Source organism: Hydra viridissima, unplaced genomic scaffold, assembly GCF_058129835.1.
Source record: "Hydra viridissima isolate aposymbiotic clone 2 unplaced genomic scaffold, HvirCarnegie_v1 scaffold_17, whole genome shotgun sequence".
NCBI classification, from domain to species: domain Eukaryota; kingdom Metazoa; phylum Cnidaria; class Hydrozoa; order Anthoathecata; family Hydridae; genus Hydra; species Hydra viridissima.
The window spans coordinates 196,595-209,441 of NW_028324316.1; the positions used below are offsets into that span (position 1 = coordinate 196,595).

General features: G+C 33.2%; 1 protein-coding gene across 1 annotated transcript; it reads right to left on the reverse strand.

Annotated features, from left to right (window-relative positions):
* Positions 1-204: 204 nt before the first annotated feature.
* On the reverse strand, positions 205-2,795 carry LOC149876892 (zinc finger BED domain-containing protein 4-like). The gene is made up of 2 exons (XM_090074790.1): positions 2,745-2,795; positions 205-1,461 (listed from the first exon to the last, which is right to left on the reverse strand). The coding sequence occupies exons 1-2, from the start codon at positions 2,793-2,795 to the stop codon at positions 205-207; spliced, it is 1,308 nt and encodes a 435-aa protein (XP_089930916.1).
* Positions 2,796-12,847: the final 10,052 nt, after the last annotated feature.

Sequence of the window (12,847 nt, forward strand, 5' to 3'; positions counted from 1 at the left end):
TCTTTTCTCTGGTAGAGTACGATTTTTAGTGATATGTTCAAACATTTTATCAAAAATTCCATTTGCTTCAGATGACAAATTTGCTACATCGAGTTGAATTTCAGCGGGAATCATAGTAATATTTAAATCGTTTTTTTTTTCAGATGCCATTAGATAAGATTTAACGATTTGTTTCTCTGTCAAAGTAATCATTTCTGATTTAAATCAAGGGTCTAAGAAAGTAGCGGTAAGAAAAACGTCTTCACTTAAATCAAACCTCATTTCCAACTGCGTAATAAGATCGTCAACAAATTTACCCATCCCTCTTTTATCCATCAAGCGAAGATAATTTTTCAAAGTTGTAATGCACGGATAAACAAAACTAATGCTTACGCTTTTTTCCGCACTTAATATAGTAGTGGCTGCAGATACTGCATTAAAAATAGGAGCGACTGTTGTTAATAATTGCACTTGTGTTTCAGTTAGACAAGTCGGTGGCACTTTCATACAGTTTTTTTTTTGTGAACACTCGACTAGAGCAATCTCTATCGAATCATTATTTTTTTTAATCCATTCCAATAAGTTAGAAGTGCTGTTGAAGCGCGTTTCCACATCCATTGGAGGCTTTGACTCAGGTTTTCCTTGAGAAATTTGATACTTTTTGAGAGCTGCCTGTCCAACTGATGATAAGTGAAAAAATCCTACTATTTTATGAGCCTTGCTAATTAATGTAACAAGAATTGGTTGGTTGTGTATAGCTGATTTCACACAAAGTTGGAGTTTATGAGCACAACAGCCTAGCCAATCAATCCCAAGAAGTTTAAGTGTGCATGGCATACTAGGAGTAGTATCGGTTGTAGCTCGGAAAATATTATCTGAAGTCAAGTCAAATTTTGACAGCATGTTTCTTAATTTTTCTTCAGTGGAAGTAGCTTTGTGACAACCATTTATTACTTCCAGATTTACAACTGATAAACAGCATGATTCTAAAACCCAAGAGGATGAAATAAAGTGGCAAGTAGAAACAAGAAAATTATCGCCATTGTCGGCTTTAAAGTGATCAAAAGTGATGCTAGGTTTGGAGATTAACTGGCTTTTTATACTTTGTTGGAAGTTAATATATAAATCATCGACCATATCACCTAAATTTCGAGATAAAGTGATTGCGTGTGGAGGATGATATTGCCCTTGAGTAAGCACCGAGCACAGATTAATAAAGCCAGAACCAGAAGTTGTCACAAATGATCTTCCATCTTCAATTACAAATCTAAGCACTGCACGGTCGTAGTTTTTTTTAATAACTGTATCTATTGGAGGTCGAATAAAATACGAATTTAACGAGGAACTTGATGATTGCTCGATTGTGTTATCGGAATTCTTTTTTTTTTTTAGTAGCAGATGTGCGCTTTTTTGTTGCTCTACGTGTAGCTTTTTATGGTCACGTTCTAAATGGTTCCATAGATGAGAAAAAGTTCCAGTTTTCTGAACAGAATACTTTTTGTTGCAATTTTTTTTTGTTCAAAGAATTCTTTAACTGCCGATTTTTTAAAAGTCATTTTATAGCTTGATGCGAAAATAGCTTGATGTAGCACAAACAAAAAGTATCGAATATAAAATTACTTTAGTGAAAGCGAAGTCAAACATTAACGATGCAAAAAATAAAACCTAACTTTTGCCTTACTAATTTGCGTTCCGCTCTGTTTAAATCCCTAATCGACAATTAATTTTAATGAAAAGTATGTTTACGTTCCAAAATTACTCTACCGCAGAATTTTCTGATAACATAAATATTGATATTTTGAAAACTTTTTAACGCCGTTTGTATTAAAACATAAAGTAATTTAAATAAAAAAATGATTCGAAAAACTCAAATCATTTTTTTCGAATCAAATCTCGAATCGAAGCGACATTTGATTCGCGAATCGAATCGAATCGAAGCGATTCGCAGGGCCCTAATATATATATATATATATATATATATATATATATATATATATATATATATATATATTGAGCTCTAGCTGTAAAATATGTTTAAACATTAATTGTTTTCATTTTATTATATTTAATTCCTCCTTCTTTGGACCATCTCTTAATTCAGAAAATAATAAACTTATATTTTGTTGTATTATAACGTTTCCACAAATGCAACTTCAACTCTAACCTCAATTTAAGTAAGTTTAGATCATTAAGTTCTCTTTTCAATTAACCGCCCTCTTACAAAAACAATTTCAAACCTTTTCAAAATAATTGGATATTTTCTACACTTCGATTAACTAAATTTAACTGAAACACTTGCCAAATGGAAATCTATTAATTAATAAAAGATTAACCTGGAAAAGGGAATTTTGATTAAACGGTTTTATATTCAAATATAAAACCGTTTAATATTTTTAGGTTTTCATGATAGACAACATATTCCTTTTTTGGGTTTAAAGTTTTTCAACTTTTCCAATGAGCATTCTTTCAGGAGCTAAAGGGTAATCGTTGTGATTGTTGTGAAGGTGATCAGGGTAGTCCAAATCGACTTCAAGAATGCATGTCATGGATTTCCAATTTAAAAGTTCGTCTTCAGTCATCCATCTAAATCCTCCAATGGGAAGAGGTTTGCTCATCGCCCATCCATACAAGTTGTTGGCGTCCAAGTACTGAATGAATGTAGATGTTTTGAAGGATCGTAGGAGTCGCCCATGTATTTGTTGTTTGTTCCAAGTTCCATATCGGTTTGAAATTATGCTAATTCCACCGCGTACTCCTTTTTGTACCATGCGAAGCATATTAGGATCGCTCAGAAGTTCTAATTCAATTCCAGTCATTTTATAACAAGCGTTTATACCGAGTCCAGGGGAGGTGTAATACCAAATGGGATCTAGTGATATCTCTCTTTATAAGGCGAATAGAAATACACCTCTTCGTAATCTTCCGTCTTACGGTACTCATTTATGAAAGGCTCAAATAAAACCATCATCTTACTTATTTTTTAATCGGAATGAAATTTTTTTTGAGAAAATTACCAATCGTCAGGTTAGAATTATTTTGTTCTATCTCCCATTTTAAACGTTGAAAGAAAGTTTTAGATTTTTTTCTATAAGTAAAGATTACTTAAAATTTTACAATTACTTTTTTTAAAAGTAACTTATTTTTAAAATAAATTATGTTTAAAGAAACCATTTAGGAAAAAAAAATTTAAAAATAAAATTTATTTTAAAAGTCATCATTACTTAGGAAAATTAAAAATTCATTTTCTCCCAACGTTTAAAATGGGAGATAGAACAGAATAATTCTAACCTGACGCAATGTCAAACGAAAGCAAACTGATCAATTCTTTATTATCCACCCACGAATTAAACGAGTCTGGGTATCCCAATCATTTGACGAAGGACTTGCTCTTGGTTTTGCGAATGATTTTCTCAATTCTGAATATGTCTTGATGCGTCTTTTGCATCTCCTGCTCGTAAAAAGTGCCTTGAATTTTTTCACCCTTAGCGTCGGTTACTTTGTACGCAAGTGGATCCGTGTATTGAATTTTTGACACGGTGAAAACCTCCTCAGTCCATCTCGGAGTATACCCCTCTTCAAAATTTAACTTCTTTTTTGTGATCCGCACTTTTTCACCTATTAAGAATTTAGGATCTTTTCTTTCTTTCTGTTTGCCATTCAGGCTCATCCAGACCTTATTTTTATTCTTTTTATTGCTGGCTTCAACTGGAGTCATTTTGATGGAAGAGTGCTTTATGTTGTTGTAATTTTTCACCATTTCGTTCAAAACGTCAATGTATTTATTGGTGTAGGTGGCTGAAAAATATTTAAACATTCTCTCTTTCATCGTTTTGTTCCATCGCTCAACGACACAACTTTTTTCCTCGTTTTCAGTAGAATACAATTGCACTCCTAGCGCTTTCACGTGCTTGTTGTAAATTTCTTTTCCTTTGTCCACCCACATTTTAGTGCACTTTCTTTCTACAAAAAATTTTTTCAACGCTTCAGCCACTTCAAGACCCGTTTTGCTTTTTAATGGAACAATCCATCCATACTTTTAAAACATGTCAATCACCATGAGCAAATATTTTACGCCGTGGTTGAATTTTGAAAGCGATTGCAGGTCAACCAAATCTGCTGCCCATATTTCATCGGCGTCATTCACAAACACCCTTCTTCTTTTAAAATGGCAAATGATCTGTTTATGAAGCTCTTCTGCAAGCTTATCCGTCCATTTCAGACTGCTCTCGAGCATTTTTTTTTTTTTTTTCGAAGAGACACCCAATCCAAATTTGGCTTTGGCTTTGATCACTGGCGTAATGAATTTTCTTTCGTTGATTTCTTTTTGAGTAGGATTTGGAATGGAATTCATCTCCTCAAGCGTCATTTGATCCGCCACATTCCTGTTTTGTCTGTCGTTGAAATGCTTGTAAGCCAAATCGTGATGGTATGCTGCATTGTCCACTCTATCCACAGGCTTGCTCCATTCCTGATACATTTCGGTTGAAGTCAATATCTTGTCCAAGTTTGTTCCAGGTCCTGCAAAGTTCATTCCAGGAATGTGCATTTCTCCTGGAAACTTCGCCCATGGAAACTTGATTTTGCTCGACAGCTTATTAATCGATTCCACCAAGTCACCTCCTTTTGTTGCTGAAGAAACAAACTTGCATTTGGTTGCTCCGCAAACATCGCAAGTCCCTTTCAACATATGTCTGTTATTTTTACTCATCTCGTTCCTCAATTGAACGGTTTCGGTTTCTCTTTTGCATTTAACGCAGTATATTTTACATATATGGAAAACAAAAAAATTTTTTTCTTTTTAAAATGGAAGTCATTGATTTGTCATGGAACATCGGAAAAACCAAAAGAAACAACAACGCGCTTTTGCCGAGAAGCATTCGAGGAATCATAGTCGGAAAGTCCGGTTGTGGTATAACAAAGTTACTTCTCAATTTATTGCTTAGGCCTGGATGGCTGGATTATAACCGCTTGCAAGTCTTGGGCAAATCTCTTTTTCAACCCGAGTACAAAATACTCAAAAGCACCTTTGAAAAGAAACTGCCGAAAGAAATTATTCTTGAATTGTTCAACATTCAAAACAATATCGAACAAAAAAAAGCCAATACTGAAGCCGTCATTGAAGAAATTTCAAAAAATGTAACGAAGAAACAGACATGGAGTGTCAATTTTTCGAAACAGCTGAGGACGTGCCTGAACCTGAATCCCTAGACTCGACCAAAAACAATTTAATGATCTTTGACGATTTGCAACTCACCAAACAAAACAAATGCTAAAAATATTACATCCGAGGAAGACACTCCAACATCGACTGCTTTTATCTCGCTCAAAATTATTTCATGCTACCCAGACAAACCATCCGAGAAAATGCCAACTTTATTTGTCTCTTTCCACAAGACCAAAAAAACATCGTTCACATTTATCAAGATCACGTTTCAAGCGAAATGAAAAAAGAAGAATTTAAAAAGTTTTGCAGATATTGCTGGTCCCAGCCTCACAGATTTGCCGTCATTGATTTATCCTCTAAAAAGGACCATGGAAAATACAGAAGCGGATTTGACGATTTTTATTTTCCAAGTGAATAAAAAACAATCGAAAAAAATGAATACTCCTACATGGAAAAAAGAGAAAACCCTTCCAATCCCAGTAAAGTCACCAGCGTGATCGACACTTACGAGTCTGAAAATATTGTGAGAATTGAAGATACGGCGGTGATCCGAGTAACCAACGACATTATCGGCTCGTCTTATTTAGACGGAAAAACGACAAACGACATTTACTTTTTTTATCCAGAGGTTGAACCTGGCTACAATATTGTTGAAAAGCCTTTTCACTTGATTTACCTTCCACTCGTTGTAAGCAAAATTTCAAGAATGGAAACGCAAATTGTCGATCAAAATGGAAACTTGATCGATTTTAGAGGAGAAGACATCATCGTCAGATATCACATCAGAGAAAGAATATCCTCAACTCTATCCGATCTTTTCTTCGGAAGCGCTTTCAATCGGTGAAAAAAATTTTTTTTTCCTTTTCTATTAAAATGAGCAATTATCAAAAGATCAGATTAAACATTTCGCAAGAACAAGCTGACAAAATTAAAAAAGCCATTCAAGACAAAACCGACGTCAGCATAAAACTCACTCATCCAGATTTAGAAGGAAATCACATCATCGCAGTCACAAACTCGCAATTGAACAAAATTAGAAAAACCTACAGCAACGGAACCGGTGTCACACTCAAACTCAGCAAAAAACAACTCATGCACAACTCTAAAATTGAAGGAGGATTTATCGGTGCGCTAGTCCCTTTGCTCGGCATGCTCGGAAGCACTCTAGCCACAAGAGTTGTCTCCGCTCTTGCCACTGGACTTCTTGCCGGTGTTGGCTCTTCTGCCGGTTCTGCCATGGTTGACAAAATTGCCGAACGTGGCGTTGTTTACTTGAACAAACATGGAAAAGGAATGAAATTAACCGCAGCTGGCTCTGGCTTATACTTAAGACCTTGGTCTAAAAACGTCAACGGAGAGGGACTCTTCTTAAAAACAGGCAAAGGATACGAATCTGTTGGATCCGGTTTATTGCTCGGACCCAATTCACCTTTTTCAAGCATTCCCTTTTTAGGCGCCATTCTTTAAACTTCTTTTAAAACGCTTTTAATGTTTTCAAAGAAAATACACTTTTATCGTTCCAATCTCTCCTGTGGATAAAATCATCAACGGTTTGCCCTCTTCTACAAACACATCCAACACGCTTCAAAAAGAAACTATTTTTGAAACTTGATACAGCTGCTCAGACCGATACACTAAATCAACCTTCACTTTATCCTCGGTTTTTTCTCCAAACTTAAAGCTCTCCGAAAAAATACCGCTAGTCTCCATTGAAAATATCAACACTCCCTTTTCTAAAGCCACTCTAAATTCAGATATCGGCTTTATCATCTTACACATATCGCTAAACCTCAAAGACAAAGTTCTTCTCTTTGATTGAAAAGAATAGCGCTCACTCAAATTCACGTTTTGAACGCTTTCCGTCGCCACCTTAATATTATACGCAAAATGGTCTAAAGATCTTACGGCGATTTCCAAACTTCCCGCATTCAAAGTCAACTCGCTACCACTTTTCATCGTTTTAAACGCCTTGCTCATATAACTCTCAACACCTACATACAACGGCTCTTCAAAATCAAACACGTACTCCTCAAACTGATCTTTTTGCAGATCCACTTCAAACATTAAATTTATCGTTGTTTTTGTTTTCACACGAATTCCTTCTTTAATTATGCTCAAACACACCATCCTCATATTATTGAACAAAATATCAAACAACGCTTTCATTTCACCTGCATGCTTTGTTCTCGCGAGAAACATTTTTTAAAGAAGAAAATAAATTTAAATCATTGCGGTTTATCATCACCGGAAGACTTCAGCACGGGAAGAAAACAAATATTATGACAAGAAAACAAATAATAACTTATTATTTCAGCGAACATTTTTTTTTTGACAAAAAGTCAACAAAAAAATATATCAAAGTTATCATCCTTAAGTATGGAAAAAGTATTAATGCGCCAGAACCCGCATTTTACACTTACTTATAATATAAGTAAGTGTAAAATGCGGGTTCTGGCCCATTGATACTTTTTTGATATAAGTTATATCAAACAGAATACGGGTCAGGAAAATCTCATGAGCACAAATTCCCATTTGTAGCAACAAAAGTTCTTCAAATAATGGGAAACCTATCACGCTAACAGAGGAAATGAAAAACTTACCTTAATGATTTTAAATTTAAAATGAATTATTTAGGAGATTTATGAAAAAAAAATTTTTCAAGCAAGTGAAACTATACTTGTTAGCAATGCTATTGTTGTTGTCTAAATGTGCAAGTGTTTAAAAAAAAAAATTACAAAATAGCATCTAATATATTCATAGATCTAATATATACAAACATCATCCCTATTGCTAAAAAAACTTGAAGATTTATATCTTTTGAATTTTAATATTGCAAAGTGATATGTAACATTTACTCTATCCTTAACTGATACACTTCTTTGCAATAAACCATAGCAGTTCATTACAACGAAGCGTAATTGGAGAGGAATGAACAAGTCTGTTCATCCAGAATATAAAAATACAGCCAAGAACATGTATAAGAATGAGCTGCAGAAACGTGCGGTTTTCATTATTATCGGGAAAAAATTGATAAAAGTAAAAAAACAGTAAACCGCTTTTTATCGTGGTTTCAAATTTTGTTCATTTATAACAATAGCTTTGTATATGCTTTTTAATTTATTATCAATTATTTTTTGATATCATGGCATTCTTGTATTTTTGCACTCATTTTGTGGTGAATGCATACTGCCAATACATAAAGAGTTGAAACATTTATATCTTTATAACAAATTCACAGTGGAAATTAAACCGACTCGTTTGACTATTGAATATTACGTACGTTACTTTTGTGACTTGTTAAAATGACAACTTTTAAGTGTTCGAAATGTAAATTATTGCTTTCCTATATTGATGGAGGAAGGACAGTTGAGGCACTGTCTACAATTTTAAAAGATAATTATCAACTTTCTGGGGACAACTTGTGTTTCATCATTAGTGATATTCAAGGGCACATTATTCCATCGTTTAATAAACGATGGATAAAGGCGTCACGGAAAAAGGATGCTTTTTTATCTAAGAACAGTGATTGGTTGGATTCTGAATATTGTGTATCTTTACTGAACTCAGAAGAGGCAATTACCGATTCCATTCCATCTACTTCTTTTGAAAAACTCGGAAGACCGTGTGTTTATGGAGATTCGTCAGAATCCAGCAAAAAAAAAAAAAAATTCCATGTTACTTAAGGAATATAGATTCGAGCACATCTTTAATGCATATCTTCAGGCGTTGCGTTCAATAGGAGAAGAGGCAGAAGCAAAACTTGTGGAATCAATAAAGATTGCTAATAAAGACAAAAAAAACTGAATATCGAGAAACGCAAGCCAGAAAAATATGCAAACGGATGAAGTAGCACTCAGTGTGTTTATTGATTTAGATTTTATAAAAGCACAATATTTGTACATGAGGAGAGTGACAAATGAACTAAACTGTTCCACATTCCCACCATATTACAAAATTCAAGAATATAAACAGACCTGCTATTCACCATCTGCTATATAAATTACGAACACACATGCGAAAATTCTGGAATTTTGACAATAAATTCCGTGTACAGTATTGAATTCAAAAATTTACTTTTATATAGTAAACGATGCTGTAATGGTTCCTCTGGCCAAAGTCAATGCAAGCAGAAACTTCCAGAGGAATCTGAACTTATTTCTGATGCAAATGTGTATATTTGTTCTTTGGTGCCTATCAAATTAATTGATAAAGTAACTGACGCAGTTGTTTGATACCTTCATCTGTTCTTTTTTGTCTACCTATATGCATAAAATTTTGCAAAGAGATTCCCGAGAAAATTAAAGCTATTGTTGATGAAATAAAAAGCCAAATAAACTCTTTGCGGCCGTCTATAATTAATTAAAATGGTAAAAGTGTACAAGTAAAACATGAACTTTTTATAACAATGATAAACAGAAAAGTGGCTCAGGCATTAACGGATAAGCCTTCTGGGTCTACATTTACAATATGTGGAGCTACTCCACGGCAAATGAAAGATTTGAACAAAGTGGCTTCTAGGCCTGAAAATGAAAATTCGTATCAGGTGTTATGATAAATGCTGAAAGCTTTGGTAGTTATCAATACGGATTATCTTCATTATATGCCTGGATTCGTTGTATGGAAATAATTTTACATATTTCTAACAACCTTTCTTTCCAAATATGGGCAGTCACATGTGAAGAAAAGAAACGGGTAAAGCAAGATAAGAAGTTCTTGGTGCAGAAACGTTTTCGTGAGGAGCTATGGTTGATCATTGACAAACCAAGACAAGTAAGTAGCAATACAAATGATGGTAATAGTGCTAGAAGATTTTTTTACAATGCAAGCTGCTCTGCTGAAATTACTGGAGTTGATGAAAATTTGATCAAGCGACTTTACATAATTCTGCAAGCTCTCTCCTCAGGTGTTATGATGAATGCCAAAATCTTTGGTAGTTATGCTGTAGAAACTGTCCAAATCTATGTGACCAATTATGGATGGTACTATATGCCATTTTCAGTACACAAAATCTTACTTCACGGAGAAAATATCATAAAGCATTTTGCAGTACTTCCTATTGGTCAACTTTCACAAGATGCGCAAAAATCCCGTAATAAGGATTATAAAAAATTTCCCCTTCATCATGCCGGAAAACGTTCTCGATCAGTTACAAATGAGGATGTATTTCATACTCTTCTGTACACTTCCGATCCGTAATCACCAGCATTAGAAAACCGTATAACAAAAATGTGCAAGATCTTGATGAAGATACTCTGCAGCTTTTGAAAGTTAACGAACTGATTTCAGGAACTGAAAGTCCTGAAATCAGTTCGAAATGTAGTTATGATATAGTACCTTTAATATACTATACATTATTTCATAAAAACAACTATTTAAAAATTGTTATTAAGAAACTGTTTTAAATATTTCTATAATTAGTAGGTAAACATTTTATGTATTTTTCATCGCTTCTAATAGTTTTAAGGATTTTCATACATTTGTAAAATATTATGTTAAATTGTAAATAAAAAAAATGCCAATTTTGAAGTTTTTGATTTTTATTTATTTATTTTTAATTTGTATTACAAAAATTCTTATAAAAAGTATTTCATTAGAAGCGTCATTTACTACTTTACATTTGAGCAAAATTTCAAATCTCTATTTTTAGTAACAAAAAAATTTATCGATTTTTGGTCTTTAATTTCCACTGTGTGGGGTAAACAGATTAGTGTTATTAGTGGTTAGGTTTATAAGAAAATGGTTTTTAAATTTTATTCTGTTTAATCATGCTGCGCTGTGTTCCAAATATCAAAGAAACCAAATTTGAGATTTAGAAATAGCACTTTATTTATTTTATGAATTCTATATAATTCCTATTAAAATTTTATGAAACTTTTTACATATTGAAATTGAACTTATTTCAAAACTCATTGATAAACAAATTGTTTATAAAAATCTTTCAACTCTTGAGAAGAGCGCAATATTTACGTTAAGGTATTAATTGCTCCTAATAATTTTGTAGTAAAATTTTAGTTTCGATAGCTCTTCTTGGACTTCTAGCTAGAGACGCTGTGGGCGATTTTTCAAAGCATAAAGCACTTGCAGGATGTTGTTTCCAAAGATGAGGAGTGTTAGGTATTGACCGAATGCTCGAAGATTGATTTAATGAAGGTCTAACTGGTTTAACTTCACTTCCGAGTACTATCTGTAACAACAAACTTAAATTATCAATTTATTAAGGTATCTCTTGAGAGACTTGAGTATTTGTGTAAAATAAAGCGAAGTTTTTACAACATTTACTTAGGAACTTATATTGTCTGAACAACCATTTAGTTAGGAATTTATATAGTCATAACAACTTTTCAATTTTACTTATACCTTCGTTCGCTTTATTGAAACTATGGTCAATCCTTTATAAATACCGTTCACAGAGATCTGAGGTTTGACAAGACTTATTACTTTTGCTATATTAAAAGGCCGCACGTTTTAAAAACTTTGAAAACATTTATTAGATAGATGCAGGTAATAGATAAATTTCACTACAGTGTTTATTTTTTCAAAATAATTTAAAGTGGTTTAAGCTAACGTGCCATTAACATTAAGAAACTTTTCCAAAGAAATAAAGAAGTAATTTGTTTGTAGATGGTAATTCTAAAAAGATATTTGTCCTTGTTTTTTAATATACAAATAACTAAGTTATATAATCAAATTTTTATTTGTACGATTTTAGTTATTAAACTTTGCTGAACTTTTTACGTAAAATGATGAAAAGCCAGATCAATTGTCTCATAAAGCTTAGTGGTTTTATCGCACTTATCATTTGCTTATCTTATATCTACTATCTGGATGGCTCTTATAGTAACCTGAGAAATAAACGCGAAGATAACTGTGTCAATACTAATTTAAGGAATGTTCTTCTTGTTATAACATTTAACACAGCTCACTACAACCATATTTCACTGTTACTTGATGCTTATGGTAAAGTTTTAAACAATATTGTTTTTTGTGAACCTATAGGATCGAGCTCAACCTATCCAATTTTAAAGTATATTTCTAATAGAGGATTCTTTAGTTACGATGAGTGCGTTGGAAATGCGATGCGCGACCATAATAACTACACTGGGTATTTAACTATGAGCGATGATGTTTTGCTAAACGTCTGGAATCTTAATGATAGTGATTTAATGAAATTATGGCAAGGACCAGAAATGCCTTATAAACTAGAAAATAAAATCGTTTCAAGCGGTGATGATTGGCTTGGATGGGAATCCGAATTCGGGCTTACAGCATATAAAAAAGCTCTTCAAAAAATTAGTTTACTTGACAAATACCAATATCATTTAAAACGTTTACGTCATACCAATAACACGTACGGTCATGGTTTAATTATGAGGAATATAAGTAACTACCACTGTTACGCCGAACACTCTGATATATTTTATGTGCCACAACATTTGGCTGATGAATTTATTGAATTATCAAGTATACTAAAAAGTAAAAATGTTTTTTTAGAAATAGCTGCACCAACATTAATTAGATTACTTGCCGAAGATGTTATTGATTTGAAAGGGATTTACATGTCAGGCAATCCACTTAGAAAAAGTGAAATTCTGCTCCAATATTTTAAACCAACATTAGATTTTATCCATCCATTAATATTTGACTACGGAGATGACTCATCAGCTGGATTAAACTTTTTTAAAACCAATTTTTCAATGTTGGTTA

Bases quoted from the DNA above. Each gene is read 5' to 3' on its own strand.
- LOC149876892 (XM_090074790.1), bottom strand. From the start codon at position 2,795: ATGACTGGAATTGAATTAGAACTTCTGAGCGATCCTAATATGCTTCGC. The intron at 1,462-2,744 runs GTACAAAAAGGA...TATTCTGTTCAG, and splicing joins ATCCTAATATGCTTCGCATG to AAAACTGGAACTTTTTCTCA.